The sequence below is a fragment of the Scyliorhinus torazame genome, chromosome 17, assembly GCF_047496885.1.
Source record: "Scyliorhinus torazame isolate Kashiwa2021f chromosome 17, sScyTor2.1, whole genome shotgun sequence".
Lineage (NCBI taxonomy): Eukaryota > Metazoa > Chordata > Chondrichthyes > Carcharhiniformes > Scyliorhinidae > Scyliorhinus > Scyliorhinus torazame.
The window spans coordinates 51,075,470-51,095,553 of record NC_092723.1 but is presented as its reverse complement, the minus strand read 5'-3'; the positions used below and the strand labels follow the sequence as shown (position 1 = coordinate 51,095,553).

Genomic DNA, 20,084 nt, shown 5'->3' with positions numbered 1-20,084 from the left:
AACTTCACTTAAACTCGTCCCAGAACTCAGGTTCTCTGTTGGTGAGACTATTTCATTAACTTCTAAAGTGGTTTTTCATTTTAAACTTTAAATCTCCCATCTACACTGATTCCATTGTGCATATCCTGGGAAATGCTGGAAGTTCTTTCATACCCTGAACATCTATGAGCTTGGACAATCTGTCAGAATTTGCATGCAAATTTGACGTATCTGCCATTATTAATATGTACATAATCCAGCAACGTGTGCTGAGGAAGAGGTGGCCCGAGAATTGCAAATTGCCATAAAATTGCCATTAATCTTTGCATTTCAAGAAATTGCTGTCTCTGCACATTAATTACCAATTAAACCTGCTCCAGAAACTTAGGACTGCTACATAACAGCATAAGAAACCCTTATGATGAGATTTAATTATGAGATTCTCCAGTGCAGCTCAAACTCTCCAGCTCAGAAAGAGAACACTTGCGAATTCTCATTCCTGCAGATAGTAAATTGCTCATAGATTATTTTAAATATATTTTTTCTTCATGTTTTCCTTTCTGTTTCTTTTACTCTCTCATAATCAATCTTTCAGTGTGTGCCTTGATATTAATTCATACAATTTCCTTCTAAGTCCTTCCTTTATTTATTTTCTCTATTTTAAATGTAATTGGTTAATGAGATATGCTGTTTGCCCCTTTATTCACTTAGGTCCTAAATATCCGTTTCTCTGAGTGGGTCATGATGAGTTTGGGCTTCCAGCAATTTGCAACAGAAATTGGTCGAGCTGGAAGTTGAAGTGTGGAAGCCTAACAAGTGGGGCATGCAACAAGATTTTCCCTATTAATGACTTTGATGTTTGAACTGACCAAAACGTATCCAGCTTCTCCGATACAAAGTTAGTTAGTAAATAAGTGATAAGGAGGACCCATAGGGGGTTGCAGAGGGATATGGGCAGGTTGAGTGGATGGGCAATGTCTTGCCAGCTGGGATACAACAATGTGACAACGTGTGAAGTTCTGTACTTTGTTTAGAAAAAAGATTGACTTCTTCGAATGTTGAGATATTGGAAAGCTTTTACATTCAGAGAGACCAAGAAAGCCTTCTGGAGGAAAGACCAGAAGGTTTATGTGTCGGTATATCAAGCACTTTGGAAGAAAAATGGTATGTCTGCTTTTGTTAGAAAGTTATTGGGGTAAAAGATTAAAATTAAGTCTTAATGCGAATATGCAGGGCATTGGTAAAGCCACACCTGGACCACACTGAGTACTGTGTGCAGATTTGGCCTCATTACCTAAGGATATACTTGACACAAGAAGGAGCGCAATAATGGTTCACTGCACTGATTCCTGTGCTATAAGGTGTTTGCACTTTGAAGAGGGATTGAGTGGACTAATCCCATAATCCTTGGAGTTTATAAGAATGTGAGGTGATCTAATGGAAGCACATAAAACTTTAAAGACGATTGACAGAATATGTTTCCCACAGAACTCTTCAGAATAAAGGGTTGGCCATTTAGAATTTATAAGAGAAGAAATTTCCTCCCTCAAATCTTTGGAATTCTCTACCTCAAAAGTTGTGAATACTCGGTTATTGGTGTATTCAAGATAGAAAAATTAAGGGGTGTGGAGATGTGAGGGAAGGAAGAAGATTTTTCTGGTTGGCAGGGCGGGTTTCAAAGACCAACTGGCCTAATCCAACTCCTATTTCTTATGCAATTTTACACTCCCATCAAATTTTGCGCTGATCTATCGACCAGCTGTTGCGACTGTGAAGTAGGTATTGTATCCAACTCTGATGCCATTCAAACCCCAGGCCAAAATATTTACACTTTGCAATAAGAATGGTGGGATTACCATCCGCCTCAACTACTATAGTTAGTTGCACTGTGCAGTTGGCTTAGATCAGCTAACTATATGACAATCAGGTTTTTTGAACGACGTTTCTGACCTGTACGATGCAGTATACATTACGAAGTACATTTTACTCACTTGAATTATTGAGGAGGCAATAAATTAATCTTTTATTTTCTTGAAAAAAAGTAGTTAAATAGTTGATAATTTTCTTTTAACTGCAGCTTGTTGAGCTTCAAACATTGCACATAAAAAAATGACAATATCTTATTAAGATATTCAGGAAGAGACTGTGTTCTTTTTTGTAGAATGCCAAACTTTGGTGGTGGAAATAAGTGTGGCGTCTGCCAGAAGACTGTGTACTTTGCTGAGGAGGTGCAGTGTGATGGGAAATACTTTCACAAGTCCTGTTTCCGGTGCAGTGAGTATTTTATGGAATTTGAACTATTTATTCTATCGTGAGACCCAGTTTTTAAATAGTAGGTTCTTGCAAGGCTGACTATTTCGGAAGGAGTTCCATTCTTTTTTTGTTCCAACATTAAGGGCGAGATTCTCCGACCCCCCCCCCCCCCCCCCGCCGGGTCGGAGAATTGCCGGGGGCTGGCGTGAATCCCGCCCCCACCGGTTGCCGAATTCTCCGGCACCGGATATTCGGCGGGGGCGGGAATCGCGCCGCGCCGGTTGGCGGCCCCCCCCCCCCCCCCCCCCGATTCTCCAGCCCGGATGGGCCGAAGTTCCGCCGCTAAAATGCCTGTCCCGCCAGCGTAGATTAAACCACCTACCTTACCGGCGGGACAAGGCGGCGCGGGCGGGCTCCGGGGTCCTGGGGGGGGGGGCGCGGGGCGATCTGGCCCCGGGGGGTGCCCGCACGGTGGCCTGGCCAGCGATCAGGGCCCACCGATACGCGGGCGGGCCTGTGCCGTGGGGGCACTCATTCCCTTCCGCCTTCGCCACGGTCTCCACCATGGCGGAGGCGGAAGATACTCCCTCCAATGCGCATGCGCGGGAATGCCGTCAGCGGCCGCTAACGCTGGCGGGGCACCAAAGGCCTTTTCTGCAAGCTGGCGGGGCGGAAATTCGTCTGGCGCGGGCCTAGCCCCTTAAGGTTGGGGCTCGGCCCTCAAAGATGCGGAGCATTTCGCACCTTTGGGGCGGCGTGATGCCCAACTGATTTGCGCCGTTTTGGGCGCCAGTCGGCGGACATCGCGCCGATACCAGAGAATTTCGCCCTAAGGTCTTGAAGAACAATAATTATGACCACAAATATTCACCCTTTACTCTCTTCTATTGAAGTCCAAACAGTGAATTTGCATTGAAAATCCTGTTTCCATAGAATTCCTAGGGATGGGCCATTCGGCCCATTGAGTCTGCACCAACGCTTTGAAAGAGCACCCTACCTAGGCCTACTCCCCACCCTTTTCACCATAACCTGCACATCTTTATTCTATAATATTTCATTATTTGCAGCATATTTTTCAGTATTCCAGTATTTTTCCACAGCAAACTTCAATAGCCAAATCTTGCTCGCATTACACAGTAGTCTGCATTATCACTGATATATTTAGCTGAAGAATTTTGCAATCATACCTGTGGATTGATGCTACACTTGGCCACCAGGAGCAGTTCTGACATTCTTTGATTGTTCTCCTTTCTCTTTCTTACTCTCCCTCTCGCACACATTCCCTTACCCGCCCCACCAGTGTTGATGACCAGCTAGTACCTTTTAAAATAAGCAGACCATGAGGAATGGGAGTGATCCCCATTCTAGAGCCTCAAAAATACATCCGTGACCCTACTGGGATGCAGGGATAGAATGTACCACAGTCAAATTTACAGAAAACACTAAAATCGATGGGAAAGCAAGTTGCAATGAGGACATAAGAAATGGATATGGATAGGTTAGGTGAGTGGGCCACAATTTGGCGGACGGAATTTAACATAGATAAATGAATCCTGGAATTTACAGTGCAAAAGGAGGTAATTCGGCCCATCGAGTCTGCACCGGCTCTTGGAAAGAGCACCCACTTAAGCCCACACCTCCACGCCATCCCAGTAACCCCACCTAACCTAAGGGCAATTTAGTATGCCCAGTCCACCTGACCTGCACATCTTTGGACTGTGGGAGGAAACCGGAGCACCTGGAGGAGACACTGGGAGAACGTGCAGACTCCGCACAGACAGTGACCCAAGCCGGGAATCGAACCTGGGACCCTGGAGCACTGTGCTACCGTGCCGCTCAGTGTAAGGTTATCTATTTTGGTCAGAGAAATTTAAAAAAAAAAACTTATTATCCAAATGGTGAGAAACTTCAAAATGCTTTTGTGCAGCAGGTAATAAGGAAGGCAAATGGAATTTTGGCATTTATTGTTAATGGGATAGAGTCTTTTTCTTCTTCTTGGGCAATCCCAAGGATGATTTGCCTCCACTCCGGGGAGGTGGGTTCTGCAGTGGCTAAATAGTACAATCCTGGATCTGCAGATTCTGCCACCTGTTTGGCAGATTGTGCTTGATGAGGTGGGTGGGTGGGTGGGATGCTCTGGTTTCTATGCTCTCCTTCCGCTGTTTACGCTTGGTCTCCGCATGCTCCGCCCTACGACACCCAAGGTGATTGGCGCCTTCGTGGATGCTTTTTTTTTCAGTTTGTGTGTTCCAAGGCAAGCAATTCAGACATATTGATGGGGATGTTGCATTTATTTAGGCAGGCTTTCAGAGTGTCCGCTGCCCTCCTAATGATCGCTTGCCATTGCGGAGCTCGGAGTAGGGCACTTGTTTTGTGAACCTCATGTCGCAAAGCTTATCCTGTCAGTGGATTTGCAGGATTCTGCGGAGGCAACGTTGGTGATATCCCTCCAAGGATTTGAGGTGTTTGCTGTATATTGTCTATGTTTCTGATGCATACAGGTGGGCGGGGACCACGGCTGCTCTGTAGACCATGAGCTTGGTGCTGGATTTGAGGTCTCTGTCTTCAAATACTGTTCTTCAGGCACCCGAAGATTGCACTGGCGCATGGGGTCGATGTTGGATTTTGATCCAAATTATCCAAGGGCTCGCCGTGGGTCTTGATGGGGAGGGCGGGAGGATCCAGCACCGGGGGGGGGGGAGGAGGGGGGCGTACGGGCAGCCGGGGCAGCAATCAGACTGGTCTGATGCATCGGTGTGCGGCCGATCGGGGAGGCCTTGTTTCGTGGTCTTGGTCCGCGGTCCGAGTCCGCTCGGTGAGGCCGCCGCCGTGCGCATGCGTGGACTCTGAACCGGAAGCGCGGGAGCCCGTATCTGCAGCCAACGCTGCGTGAATTACACCGGGTCCCTGCCAACCCCTTCAAGGTAAGTGAATAGCTCTTTGTTTTTTGCAGGAAACTGGGGAGTGAAACACCAGCGCTTTTACGCAGGCTTGGGGACATAGCCCCATTTTTGGAGAAACCAGCCCACTGTCTTTTTAAGTTCAGACTTTCGTATTGGTACTTCTGCCTTCGAATCTTGAGATGGTTTTCTCTGTCAAAATTGTCTACTTTCCCTGCAGACTCAGCATCATTGCAGGTTCACAGCAAAAATGTGCCAGGCATTCACTGTTTTCAGAACAACAGAGCAGGTTTTTCACTTCCAAGGTCTAAACACTTCTGTGAAATTCTCCCAGAAAGCATCACGCAGGAGCCAGTCATTGACTATTATCAGGCAGATCACTGTCCATGGCCAATCCACTGGTTGTCAGTTATCCAATCGAACCAAGTCCTTCCAAAGCTGGTTCCTAAGTTCCACTCAGTGCCAAGGAGTCTGGTTTCTCCTCGCCAAAATTCAAAATGTGGGAGCACAGTGACCTGGCAAGCAGGCTGTTTCAACTTTGAATTTTCTGCCAAAATGAACATCCTGATTATGGGTCCTCAGACCAAAACCATAAGATAAATGGGAACAAAGGAAATAACCAGGAATGACTCTTACAGTTGATGGTAACAAAGGAAATACCTGATGTTGTTAACCTATGGGCAATGCCAATATTATTAAAGTCAGTGGCATCTTTTGGCTTGTTGAGCACAAAACTCACCACCAATTCCTTCCATCTTTCTTGATCATCTACTTCCCTCCCTCCCACATAATGATAATCTTTGTTAGTGTCACAAGTAGACTGATATTAACATTGCAATGAAGTTACTTTGAAAATCCCCGAGTTGCCACACTCTGGAGCCTGTTCGGGTACACGGAGGGAGAATTCAGAATGTCCAATTCACCTACCAAGCAATTCTTTCAGGACTAGTGGGAGGAAACTGGAGCATTGGAGGAAATCCATGCAGATACGGGGAGAATGTGCAGACTCCGCACAGACAGGGACTCAAGCTGGGAATTGAACCTGGGTCCCTGGCGCTGTGAAGCAACATTGCTAACCACTATGCTATAGTGTCGCCCATCCACCCAACTCATAATTGACAGTGTTATGTTTGCTTAATAGAAATTGTGTAAGCTGAAATGTTGCTGACCAAACATTTCTGGTTACTGATGTTATGAAGTGCTGGTGTTTACATTACTGCATAGCACCTAAACAGGCTGAACAGTAAGTGTTCATTTCCTGTGCTGAGTGCTTGGAAATATCTGGTTCTTGGTATTCCTAATCTATGTGCTACAAAATAAAAAGCCCCGATGAACAACTTTCATCCTCTTAGCAGTTGGGGAGTTGTCAAGCTCTGTTCACTTGTGGTTTGATGCCACAGATCCCCAAACACTCCTTTATTGCCTCCATATGTCAAGAATCTCTTGGCTAATGCCTGTCCCTGGAATATTAGATTATTGCCAAGATTTAATTAGTCACATTTCAAAATCAAACTGGAAATGTTCACCATATTGCCTTTATCTAGACAAAGGATAGCAAACTTGAATTTTCATGGTTTGAATGCACTCTGGTAAGCGACGGCATTTCTTGTGACAGCCCTTGGCTGATGCTGTAGCTCACATCAGCTCAGTAGCCTGCATAGGAGAAGATTAGAGGAAGGAGAAACAATGAACAGGAGACCTGAGGAAGTTAATTTATAAACAGCTTTAAAAGAAATTGGAGGGCTAGAGCAATAAAGGAAATTCCCAAGTGTAACTAACTGCCTGCTGATGTACAACATAAAAGGTTCACATCGAGATAGATATGAAATGCACATTTGAGACTAATGACTTACTTCTTAACCTTTTAAAGACCAGCCATCAATATTAAATTTAATCAAAATTTTATAATGCTTGTATTTTTTTTAACCTCTCTATAGTCTCAGTTTTAAAAACTAACTGAGGTTTTATTGTATTTTGTGCATTTTCCCATGTATTTGAAAAGCACGTTAGCCCAGTGGTTAGCACTGTTGCTTCAGAGCACCAGGGACCTGGGTTCGATTCTCGGCGTGAGTCACTGTCTGTGCAGAGTCTGAATGTTCTCCGCGTGCCTGTGTGGATTTCCTCCGGGTGCTCCAGTTTCCTCACACAAGTCCCGAAAAACGTGCTTGTTAGGTGAATTGGACATTCTGAATTCTCCCGCAGTGTACCGAACAGGCGCTGGAGTGTGGCGACTTGGGAATTTTCACAGTAACTCAATTGCAGTGTTAATGTAAGTCTACTTGTGACACTAATAAAGATTATTATTATAGTGCTGGTGTTATTTCAAATATATAATTTGGCATTGCTTGATTTTTTTGTTTGTGACTTGGCACAACATATATTTTAGTTTCTAGAATTTATCTGCAATATTTAAATGTGAAGGATATTTTGAGACAGTTTTTAACCAAGAGAGTATTGCACAGGGTGCCATCTTCCAATGTGACATATTAAACCCAGATCCTAACCATCTTGGGTGGGCATTAATAGATCGCATGGCACCATTTATAGGAGGAAATTCTGCAGTGGCCTTGCCCATAGTTATCCTTTAGCCAATATGGCTAGCGCAGCGATCCCAGCAGGACATGTGACCAGTATAAACTCTGTTCAATGAGGAATCAACCATTTTCTAGCCCTCAGATGGCACCGTATCACCAGAAGCTCTTTGCTTTCATTCCTAACAACAGATCGTCACAGCCGCTGAGCAAAATGGAAACTAGTGCAACTTCCTGTCTTCATTCAGAGGCTACATCTGGGGAATTCGCATCCTTGTTCGCAGTGGCTAACAGATAGCCACATGTGAATGTGGTGACCAACTGGCAGGTTGTGGACTGGCTTCCGAATCACAACATCACCAAGGGGAAGCTGTTTAAAGTTGCGCGTGAGCTGCAAGTTGCTTTACCATGTGTTTCCCAGCGAAAATTGCCAATGCCATCCCAAGAAAGCAGAAAGCCTGGAAACAGCAAGGGAATTCTGGCATCCTTTGTGATGTCCTAGTAATATAACTGAAATCTGTATTTTAGCAGTCACTCTGGGAGGGATTCTCTGGTCTTGCCTGTGGCGAGACCCCATTGCAAGTGGAAATGGAAAATTTGGCTCTCCAGCCAAAGCTCCATTCACTTTCAGCGGCAAATGAGGATGGAAAATTTCAACCCCTGTGGACATTTAATGATTTTCATGGCCTTCCCGGTCCATGATTTTCCCCAAACTATGATGCATTATTCTACCTATGTTTGCCACATATTGCCCAATCTCCTATCCTGGGTAAATTGAACTGCAGGGTAGGATTTTAAGGATGGCGAGTGCCGATCGTTCTCAATTCTGAGAGTCAGTGCCTAATGAACAACCTAATTCTACTCTCGAACTCCCACTACCCATTTAACTTGAACTGGGATTGGGCAGGGCTTCTGTCCACCCTTGGAAGGAAGTTCCGCCCATGAGAGCTTTTGGCCAATCAGTTTGGCCATCAGCTCTCCCATCGGACCAGAGTAGGTACTGCAGTACTTTGTCTGGAACTAAGTCCTGAGACTATTGAAAAGGTGGGTCGTGGGGCAGGAGAGTAGGTGACTCCCTTGGGTGACCGGGAGAGGGGCAATTTTGAGAAAGTGGGCAGGCCAGTGGGGTTGGGAGACCTGGAGCTCTAAGGTCTGGGAAAGGGTGGGGGAGGCGGGTGGTGCTCCAAATATGAGGGGGCCTTCTCACAACTGAGATGCGATGGTAGCACAGTGGTTTGCAGTGTTGCTTCACAGCTCCAGGGACCCAGGTTCAATTCCGGCTTGGGTCACTGTCTGTGTGGAGTCTGCATGTTCTCCCTGTGTCTACGTGAGTTTCCTCCCAAAAGTCCCGAAAGACGTGGGGCGGGATTCTCCGTAGTCGGTGCGATGTCCATCGACCGGCGCCAAAAATGGCGCGAATCAGTCCGGCATCGCGCCGTCCCAAAGGTGCGGAATTCTCCACATCTTGAGGGGCCGAGCCCTTACCTTGAGGGGCTAGGCCCGCGCCGGACTGATTTCCACCCTGCCAGCTGGCGGGAAAGGCCTTTGGTGCCCCGCCAGCCAGCGCGGAAATGACTTTGCCGGGCGGCGCATGCGCGGGAGCGTTAGCGGCCGCTCACAGCATCCCCGCGCATGCGCAGTGGAGTGGTTCTCTTCCGCCTCCACCATAGTGGAGACCATGGCGAAGGCGGAAGGAAAAGAGTGCCCCCACGGCACAGGCCCGCCCGCGGATCGGTGGGCCCCGATCGCGGGCCAGGCCACCGTGGGGGCACCCCCCCGGGGCCAGATCACCCCCCCAGGACCCCGGAGCCCGCCCGCGCCGCCGTGTCCCGCCGTCCCAAAGGTGGTTCCATCCACGCTGGCGTGGGTTGACAGCGGCGGGACTTCGGCCCATCGCGGACAGGAGAATGGCCTGGGGATTCCCGCCGACCAGCGCGGCGCGATTCCCGCCCCTGCCAAATCACCGGTGGCGGAGAATTCGTGACACGGCGGGGGCGGGATTCACGCTGGCCCCCAGCGATTCTCCGACCCAGTGGGGGGTCAGAGAATCGCGCCTCTGCTGTTAGGTAATTTGGACATTCTAAATTCTCCCTTTGTGTACCCGAAGAGGTGCCGGAGTGTGGTGACTAGGGGCTTTTCACAGTAACTTTATTGCAGTGTTAATGTAAGCCTAATTGTGACAATAAACATTATTATTATGATATATCTTTCGTCAGTGATGGATTCTTTTAATACCCACATTTAATGGAGTTTGCACATTTTCCCCATGTCTGTCCAGAGCCCAACCAATCACTAACTTGATAATTTTCCTCAATTGTACATTTGAGCTACCACAAAATTTAAAACCTCTGAGGTTGTAATGAGGTTCAGTGAACACTTGCAATTTCTGTTCCTTTAATATTTTACATCACATTAAATACAGACCTTTTAATGTAATGCTTGGCTTTTTAATTAGCATAACGTTAGTTTTGAGAACAACAAACTTCTACAGTTTAATCAGTTTAACAAGCCCCATTTCAACATATTTATTGAATTAAAATAGCTACAGTTGCCAGCTGTTGCAGATTGGTTCATGTGCCAAGTATGGTTAACTTTATTGCACCAAAGTACTCTATTTTTATCTGACTGTAATGGTAGGTACTGTTGGAACATAAAGACTTGGGCAACTTTTCAGTGGTAAACACTGCTTGTGATCTGAAATTGTATGGATTGGTGTAATGGAGATTCCTGTCCATAAACCAGTTCTCATCCAGCAGAACATTTATCTGTACTTGGTTTACACACACCTAGCGAGCCGTTATCTGTGTTGCGGTTTTGCAGAATGGAATGTGCCATAGGTGAAGTATGACACCCAGTCACTGTCGGAACCCAAATGAAAACCATGCCCTGAGTTTGTAAAGTCAAATATTATTGAAACTAACGTAATGTGGATTAAATGTTGAGACAGGAGCTGACATTTTCTACTGTCTGCAGCACACTTTCTTTCCTGGATATCCAGCTGTTGGGAAACTTTCCAACTGGTGTTTTCCAATTTAGGATTTCCCAATTTAATGTTGAATATTAACCATAATTGATTTTTTTAAAAGTCTGTTTGACTGTCATGTATGGGTTGAAAGGTAAGCCAAGATACTGGAGTGCTTTAACGAGCAAAGACTCTGCGTTGAATCTAAATGTTTTACACAAGCAGCTTATTTAAAAGGATGGGTTTTGGAAGGCATGCTAGCTAAACTAATCTAGCTGCAAATTATAGTTCACCATATGCTTTCGAAATATTTCCCTCATTTTAGTAATGTTCGGAGGATCATGGTATTTGAGTGTGATCACAGCCAAATTAAATTTTGCATGAAGGATCAGAAAAACATTCCAGCTGATGCTGTCAGCTCGCTCCTTTATTCTCAAGATTGAAGCTATTCCTGTTGAATCCACCCTTTCTGGGGAAAATGAAAGCTAATTGAAAGGAACTTCAGAAATCTGGAATTTTGTTTTAATGTTTAGCGTTTGTGACACGACTTTGGCATTTAAGGAATGCATGATGAAAATGAGACCAGACTCCATGGAGTCCTTGATGTATGTGTGAAGCTGAGTTTTAGGTAGAAAATAAAGAAACTTGTTTAAAAGTACAGAACTCCAAATGTGAAAATCAATAGAGAATTCGCACATAAATGTGCTAATGAGTTGTAAAAGCTTATCTTGCTTACTGTTTCCTCTAATATAAATTATATGTATCGTAGCTCAGTGGTGTCCAACCTTTTAAAGCACAAGATCACTTTTAGAATCTAAATAGAGCACAAGATCTACTCTTAAAAATTTGACTTTACCGCCACCCCCAAAAATGTATGCTATGCATAACACTCCCCTATTCTTAGAGTGGCACCTGTACTTACACACTATCTGTTAAGTCTGGGTCGTAGTTTGAGATGGCCAGTCTCATATAGTCCATCAGATGGGCATCTGTGAAATGAGTGCGATACTTGGATTGGTGATTTTCATCTGGGAAAAAGCCATCTCACAGATATCTGTGGAAGCAAAGTAGGCCTTCACCTCTAGTACGCAGGATGTCAGAAGAGGTTACGTCTCTCTGTCCATAAGTCCCCAAAAGTCTTTGTCCCTTGACCTAGCTTTCGGCTCTCTGCCATTTTGCTCAGTAATGATTTCCATGTCAAGTCCACTGCTTTGTTCAAAAACCTGCTGAAATTGTGCTGTTTGTTGTCCAATGCAACTTGAAAAGGATTTGAGATAAACATAGTGTGTTTTGTTCCATCTTGTCTAACTCTTGAAATTGTCTGTTGAATTTCTTTTTCAATTTGTTCACTGGTAGTCACCAAATTTGTTTGGTCGGAACCCTTTCTGTTTGACCCGTTATTGGATTTTCTCCAGATTTGGGCAATGCTCAGTAATATTGTCCTTTAACTGAGAGGATCACAGGCCCAGTTTCAACTTGAACACATTCGCTGTACTGATCATGTGTGACAAGTCTCCGCTCCTCCCCTGCAGTTCGCGTTTCAGCTCACTCAATTTGACACTTATGTCCGTAAGAAATGCCAAGTTTCTTACGCATTATTTGACAGCTCCCTGTACACCTCATTTCTTGTGTTACAAAATCCTGGGCTACTGCACAGTCAATTGCAGCCCCACATGCCCCAGAGTCACAACACAAGTGAATTCACCAATAATTCGTATAAGAATACCCAAAAGCTTTGGCCATTGGCTGCCCAATAATTACTGTCACCCGCTTTATAAATTTAAACACAATTACTGTTTATTTATAACTGGAACAAATATGAAATATACAGTAACCACACCTGCTTAATGTCAAACTAATACCTGACTCCCCTCTTAACTGCCCTCTATCCACACACACATACAAGGCAGACAAACACAGAGGGGTGGAAAGGGGGTAAAAATAATACAATTTTAAGGTCAAAAGACAAACACCCTTGTTTCAGTTGATAGGTTCTTCAGCGCACCTTCTTCACAGTATGAGTGCAGTTTAAATTCTCTGGTCCACAGCTTGTAATGATCTTTTTTTGCAGCTCAGCAGTATATCTTACTCATAGCTTTTCTAGGAGAGGCCCTTGGCTTCACATCAGCCTCTTCTGAGAGAGAGTTATCGTGGGTGGGATTCTCCGACCCCCCGCCGGGTCGGAGAATCACCGGGGGCTGCCGTGAATCCCGCCCCCGTCGGTTGCCGAATTCTCCGGCACCGGATATTCAGCGGGAGTGGGAATTGCGCCGCGTCGGTTGGCGCCCCCCCCCCCCACCCGGCGATTCTCCGGCCCGTGATGGGCTGAAGTCCCGCTGCTGGAATGCCTGTCCCGCCGGCGAGAATCAAACCACCTCTCTTACCGGCGGGACAAGACGGCGCGGGCGGGCTCCGGGGTCCTGGGGGGGCGCGAGGCGATCTGGCCCGGGGGGGTGCCCCCAAGGTGGCCTGGCCCGTGATCGGGGACCACCGATCCGCGGGCGGGCCTGTGCCGTGGGGGCACTCTTTTCCTTCCGCCTTCGCCATGGTCTCCACTATGGCGGAGGCGGAAGAGACCCCCTCCACTGCGCATACGCGGGGATGCAGTGATCGGCCGCTGACACTCCCGCGCATGCGCCGCACGGCAAAGACACTTCCGCGCTAGCTGGCGGGGGCACCAAAGGCCTTTCCCGCCAGCTGGCGGGGCGGGAGCGATTTTAATGATTTTCAACGCTAACGATGGGAAGACTTGCCAAACAACCCCATCCTGGGAAAGACTCCCAATCCCCACTTCTTCTGAAGGACCCTCCTGGGCAGCGTGGAGGCAAGTGTAAGGAGGGTATTCACCCCCTTGCCCTCCACCCTCCCTTGGAGTCAAAGGTGCCAGATTGGCACCAGAAGGAGGCAGTGTCTGAAGGGGCTTGGGGGACAGAGTGGTGCCCCGATTTCTGAGGAGAGGGACCTGTCAGCGAGGTTTGGTCCTGCCCTCTCGAGTCCAACAAAAAACCCGATCCTTTGCAAAGAAATTTGAAAGTACCATTGAATGGGACGTCAGCATTGCTCCCAGAGCCAGTGTCTAACGGTCCTGATTCCCTGCTGGTGGGAGCACTTAGGTTCAAAAGGGGTGAATTGTGCCCTTTGGGGAAACAAATTAACTACATGGCAGGCAATTTAACACTGCGGATAAACTTAATATTTTTGTTTAAGGACTAGAATGTCTTGCCCTAATAACGTAGGAAGAAGTGTTTCTGAAGAGTCTCAAAATAGCACTTTAAGGGTGCAGCTGGTATTGGCCATGTAAATAATGTTTCTTTCAACCTGTAAAACATGAAGCTTTTCAAACTTTTACTGCACTGGCAGAAAGTCATAGCTTAGCTTAGCCAAAATAAATTTGCACAGCAAGTTCTGAACTATAGAGTTTCATCCAAAAAATGTAATGTTCTTAATTATGAAGGTTTAATGGAGTTTGAACTAAGCTTGGGAAATAATCTTCACCGATCCGCGGGCGGGCCTGTGCCGTGGGGGCACTCTTTTCCTTCCGCCTTCGCCATGGTCTTCACTATGGCGGAGGCGGAAGAGACCCCCTCCACTGCGCATGCGCGGGGATGCCGTGAGCAGCCGCTGACGCTCCCGCGCACGTGTCGCACGGCAAAGTCATTTCTGCGCCAGCTGGAGGGGCACCAAAGGCCTTTCCCGCCAGCTGGCAGGGTGGAAATCACTCCGGCGCGGGCCTAGCCCCTCAAGGTGAGGGCTCGGCCCCTCAAGGTGCGGAGAATTCCTTAGGGGTGGCGTGATGCCGGACTGATTCGCGCCATTTTCGGCGCCGGTCGGCGGACATCGCGCCGATTGCGGAGAATCCCGCCCCTGATGTCCTGATAATTATTTTTCTGGTGAGCCTCAAAATCTAAGACAATAGGAATGTGCTGTGTGTGTACAATTAAAAAGTGAAATGAGTGAAGTACTTTTTTCAAGGTAGGGAATTATTCAACAGTGGGCCTCTGCCATTCAGAAATGTGTGGCGACATACCAGATCTTGCCGCTATGTGCAAAAACCTGTTTTTGGATATATCAGTGGTTAGGTATTTCACCTTGCTCGCTTCTATGCTACATTCCATCCACCAGGTGCTGAAAGACTCCCATCTATTAACAATCCTCTGGTTTGTTTTCAGTGGCCTGTAAGAAGAACCTTGATAGCACCACATTAGCTGTGCATGGAGACGAAATATATTGCAAAGCATGCTACGGGAGAAAGTATGGACCCAAAGGATATGGTTATGGCCAAGGTGCAGGTACTCTGAACATGGACACTGGAGCAAATCAGGGAATAAAACCTGTGCAGTAAGTGAAGTTCAATCTGCTGCCTTTATTGCAATGTTACAGTGAGATGAGCAAGATGCAGCCAAGGCTTTTGTCAAATGATCCCTTTCTCTCCTGCTAATTTTTTTTTTAACACATATGGTTATTATTGCTTTATAGGATACATTACCCTCTTTTTATCCATTTCTGTTTGTGCTATCTCTCAGCAGTCTCACCTGTTCCCAATTTCCACTTGCGGTAAATGAGCTTTCAGGCTGATAATTTACGTAATTAACTGCTGAGGTGATCATGATCTGAGTCTTCTGGTAACTTAATCACTTGCGCATTATCATAGGTCTCAACGGTCCTTTCTGCTCTTTTTCAGTTTAAATTGTTCTCTGTCATGTCTCAACAGAAGGTCTTTTATTCAAACCTCCAACGAAGCTGTCTAGATTACTTGATAGTTTTATTTAACCTTGCCTCGAGGATGCTTAAAACAATAACATTTTAATTTTAAATGAAATAACAAGTTTAAAATTAAAGCACTTTTTTCTCAATTCCGGGTTGCAAAAGATGGGCGCGACATTCCCAAAAGGATGTTTAGCCACGTATTTCCCGGCACTCACAGTACCGAGAAACATGGCTATTCAACGCTACACACTTTGAATAAGGGGCCTAAATGGGGAACGTGTGGCTGAAGTTGCACATAGCCCCATTTTGTATAACGGGGTGGTCCGTTCGCCGGAACTCACCATTGTAGCAAGAGATCTCCGACGCCCACAAAAAAAATCCATGACCTCCCCCAGCCCAAACGCAACATGGGAGAGGGTTGCCCACCCACAGTGGGCAACCCTGTCCCAATCGCATGCAGATAAAAAATGCCAGCTTGTACCTGGGCAGTGACAACCTGGCAGTGCCTCTGTCCAATGGCAGTGCCACCTGGGAACCTTGGCGGTGCCTGGCTGGTACCCAGGCTGACACTGCCATGGTGCCAGGCTGGCACTGCCAGGGTGCCACTACCAGAGTACCCAGATGGCACCAACAGTGCCAGGTATCACCCTGCCCAAAGGGCATGCAGCTGGGGGCCACCGATCCCTTGAGTCCCCCACAAGTGCCGTTCTGTCTGGTCCCCATTTATGGCTTACTGCCTTGCTCTAATATGCAGATTTACCAAAAAGTGATCCCGCCCATTGTGGGAGTGATTCTCCTTTTGCGAGCCAGGTAGATCCTGGGATAGGGGTCTACGGGCTTTCACCGGCCACACTGCATTGTGAGATGCTTTTCCAGCGCAGCGTGGCCGGAAGATCGCGCCTGATATTCCTGATGAGTTTCAACAAAGTTAGGCGAATAGAAAGCAACTAATGGTAGCTTTGTTGAGTTTTAATTCCACTTTGAAACCAACCAAATAAGTTTAACCCAGCAATGAGGAAATTAATGGGGGGTTGCTGAGTTTTATTCCGATTCCTTTCAGGGGTGAATTGGGAACAAATAAATCAACCCAGTTTAATCAACAAAAAAATAGAATTCTCAAGCTGTTTTGCCTTGAGTGTGGAGGATCTGCCGAATGTCAGTGTGGTGTTTGCTTGAAGCTCGTCCCACGAAGCCTGACTCATTTGTGTGTCAGCCTCATTTGAATGCTGTCAGTGAATCAGGTGCTGAATGGCTACTCTGCTGTAGCTCTCTGGGAAGACTCCACCAGCTCCTATGCTGGGCAGGTTGACAGATTAAGCTGGCTTGTCGATCCCAGATGGAACATGGGCTGGCAACGGGCCACGTTGTCTTTTTTTGCAGACGCTTAATGTCCCCATGAACTCTTCCAAAAATAACAGTCCACGCCTTTGCATCTCAAAATTTGAATGTAGCATTGTACAAATAGGATTCGGATTTGCATTCTGAGCAGCCTTGTGCCTGAGGGGAGCCACTATGCTGCTGTTACATTTGGAGACCAAGCTGAAAATGACATCTGACAGGATCCAACACCCCTGCACACACTAACTTCTAACTGCGAGTTGCCCATTTCTCAAGTGATAAATGAATGGTTGGCAGATGAATGTTTTCCCTTGTTGGGGAATGAGTTCCCAACCATAGCTGGGATATTGGACATTTTATTATAGAATACCTACAGTGCAGAAGGAAGCAATTTGGCCCATCGAGTCCGCATCGACCCCTGAAACAGCATTCCACCCAAGCCCACTTCCCCACCCTATCTCAATAACCTCTTAACCTAAACTACACATCCCTGGACAATAGCATTGTCATTTCACCTAACCTGCACATCATTGGACTGTGGGAGGAAACTCACGAGGACATGGGGAGATAGTGCAAACTCCACTCAAGACAGTCACCCAGATCCCAAATTTAACCTTGATCCCTCGCCCGTGCTATGAGGCAGCAGTGCTAACCACTGTGCCACTGTGCTGCCCAAAACCTACATCCCAAAAATGGAGGGTATCCCACAAGAGCCCAGTGGAAAACAGTCTTTCGATAACAATTGAAGTGACATTGATGTTAGTCTTTGAGTTAGCCTCTTGCCTAAACCTGTTTCCATTTATCAGCACTGAAATATTTCACAGTTATTGACCATGACAATCACCTCGAGTGTCATCATTTATGGAGAAATGGTGCATGAAATGTTCACTAACAGTACAAGACTTGCAGAGATTTTTTTTCTCATGTGGCCTCATTGTCCTCAAGACTAAATGGGATTTAGGATTTAAACCAGAATTTTAAAATGAAGAACAGTTCAATCTGGGGCAGCGCAACTTAACCAAGTCCGTATTGTTTACATTTTGTTTATTATGTAATTTATGTTCTTAGTTGAGTAAGATACGACCATATATTTACATATGAGTTCATGAAAAGCTTGCCATGCTGTGAGTATATTACAGGACATCATGCATGTGATTGTTTTTCTTATGTAAAACAGAATCATCTTGAAATGAAAAATGAAATGAAAATCACTTATTGTCACAAGTAGGCTTCAAATTAAGTGACTGTGAAAAGCCCCTAGTCGCCACATCCAGCGCCTGTTCGGGGAGGCTGGTACGGGAATTGAACCGTGCTGCTGGCCTGCCTTGATCTGCTTTAAAAGCCAGCTCTTTGGCCCTGTGCTAAACCAGCCCCAACTAATCTTCTGTTTGGTTGAGTCACTTATAAAAAACAAAAGTAGTCCTTTTTATTGGAGTTGTCAACAAAACAAGAAAAGGATAGCCCCAGGTAACAATGTACACCAGGTACAGCGCACAACAATAGCCAATGCAAGAATGGGAACAAATAAGATCTGATGAATCGGGGACAAAATCTCCAATATATTCCCTTCGTAAGACCCATCTGCACCAGGATACAGGCAACATCACAGGCCTACATCGTATCCATAGCTACAAAACAAAATGGCAGAAAGAAGAAAACAATATCCTGAGGATCCCAGAGCTGGGGCGGGTTCTCCGACACCCCCGACGGGCCGGAGAATCGCCGGGGCTGCCGTGAATCCCGCCCCCGCCGTGTCCCGAAGTCTCCACAACCAGAGATTCGGCGGGGGCGGGAATCGCGCCGCGCCGGTCGGCGGGCCCACCACCGCCAATTCTCCGGCCCGCGATAGGCCGAAGTCCCGCTGATGGAATGCCTGTCCCGCCAGCGTGGATTAAACCACCTTTTGAACGGTGGGACAAGGCGCGGGCAGGCTCCGGGGTCCTGGGGGGCCCCCCACGGTGGCCTGGCCCACGGTCGGGGCCCACCGATCTGCAGGCGGGCCTATGCCGTCGGGGCACACTTTTTCTTCCGCCTTCGCCATGGTCTTCACTATGGCGGAGGTGGAAGAGACCACCTCCCCTGCACCTGCGCGAGGATGACGTCAGCAGCCGCTGACACTCCCGCGCATGCGCGGACCCGCGTCGCCTGGCAAAGAACTTTTGGCCCGGCTGGCGTGGTGCCAAAGGCCTTTCCCGCCAGCCGGTGGAGCGGAAACCGCTCCGGCACGGGCCTAGCCCCTCAAGGTGAGGGTTTGGACCCTAAAGGTGCGGAGACCTCCGCACCTTTGGGGCGGCCCGACGCCGGAGTGGTTCCCGCCACTCCATCATGCCGGGACCCCCGCCCCGCCAGGTAGGGGGAGAATCCCGCCCCTGAAGAGGAAATTGACTCACACTCACAGCTCAAATCACAGTCTTCTCCAGGCCCAGGCCACAAGAGGTAAACGTGGTAATAACTGCAGGATGACAAGGGGAGGACCAGGGTTACCCATAGAATAAAAAGGATACACCCTTCTGGGAAGTAGTAGGATGCTGATCACTGATCCCGGAGCAGAGCTTGTCGTAATTTGGCACCATTGCCAAATAGAAAGTCAGGAGAACTAAGCCACAAAGGTTACCATCCACACTTAGCAACCCAGAACAGGAGAAACGACTGACCCGTCCCTAACGGGGAGCTACACAAGCCCCAGTCCTCAACAGGATAACACACTGTCTGCTTGGGCCTAGAAAGGGAAAGCGCTAAACAATATTCAGTCACTACCTCACACCCGGGGGGGTGGAGTGACCTTCCTCAAACATAGTGAGGACAGAACTAATGCTACCAACTCCACCCTTCTTCACGCTCCAGATCTGCTCAGCCTCCCACCAAGCATACATTAGGATAAAGAGACTGAGTACAAATCCTAAACTCAACATTCAGCATTATATGATATGAAGCTATCAAATCAGGATAACTAACTGTGCAGGACATCACACCAAAATTATTCACTTCCCTCAAGTAAATATATTGACAACATCAACAGACAATACAATTCTCAGGGAGCAAAGTCTAGGATAACATCCGAGACCGTCATCAGGATAAAGACTTCTCAACTACCTCACAAAGAAAGTAGAATCAAGGATAAAGCAGGATCAAAAATGATGAGCAATCTTCAGGATCTTTCATGAATACCAACGACAAAGCATGAAACATCATTGCTTCCAACATGCTGTCTCACTCAAAGCTGGGTGGCCAACAATCCAGGCTCCGGGAAGCAGGGGGGGGGGGGGGGTGATGAAGACCCAACGAACGATGTCAGCCATCCTTAACCCCTCTCGACCGACATCGGGAATAGGACCAGGTGTCAGGAGGCCAATCCAGCCCCGGCCGCGAAGACGGGATTAAATGTGCTCGATCAACAGTGCTCTCCCTGCAACA

At 47.1% G+C, this 20,084-nt stretch overlaps 1 protein-coding gene across 3 annotated transcripts in view; it reads left to right on the top strand.

Annotated features, from left to right (window-relative positions):
- LOC140393872 (cysteine and glycine-rich protein 1-like) overlaps nt 1–20,084 on the top strand; it is a 45,774-nt gene that overhangs the window by 17,518 nt on the left and 8,172 nt on the right. For all 3 annotated transcript variants that reach the window (XM_072480422.1, XM_072480423.1, XR_011935757.1), the window contains 2 exons: nt 2,141–2,253; nt 14,795–14,963. In XM_072480422.1, the coding sequence (XP_072336523.1) occupies nt 2,142–2,253; nt 14,795–14,963 (281 nt within the window). In that variant the 5' untranslated portion in view covers nt 2,141. Of the gene's footprint in view, nt 1–2,140; nt 2,254–14,794; nt 14,964–20,084 lie in introns of those variants that run through there.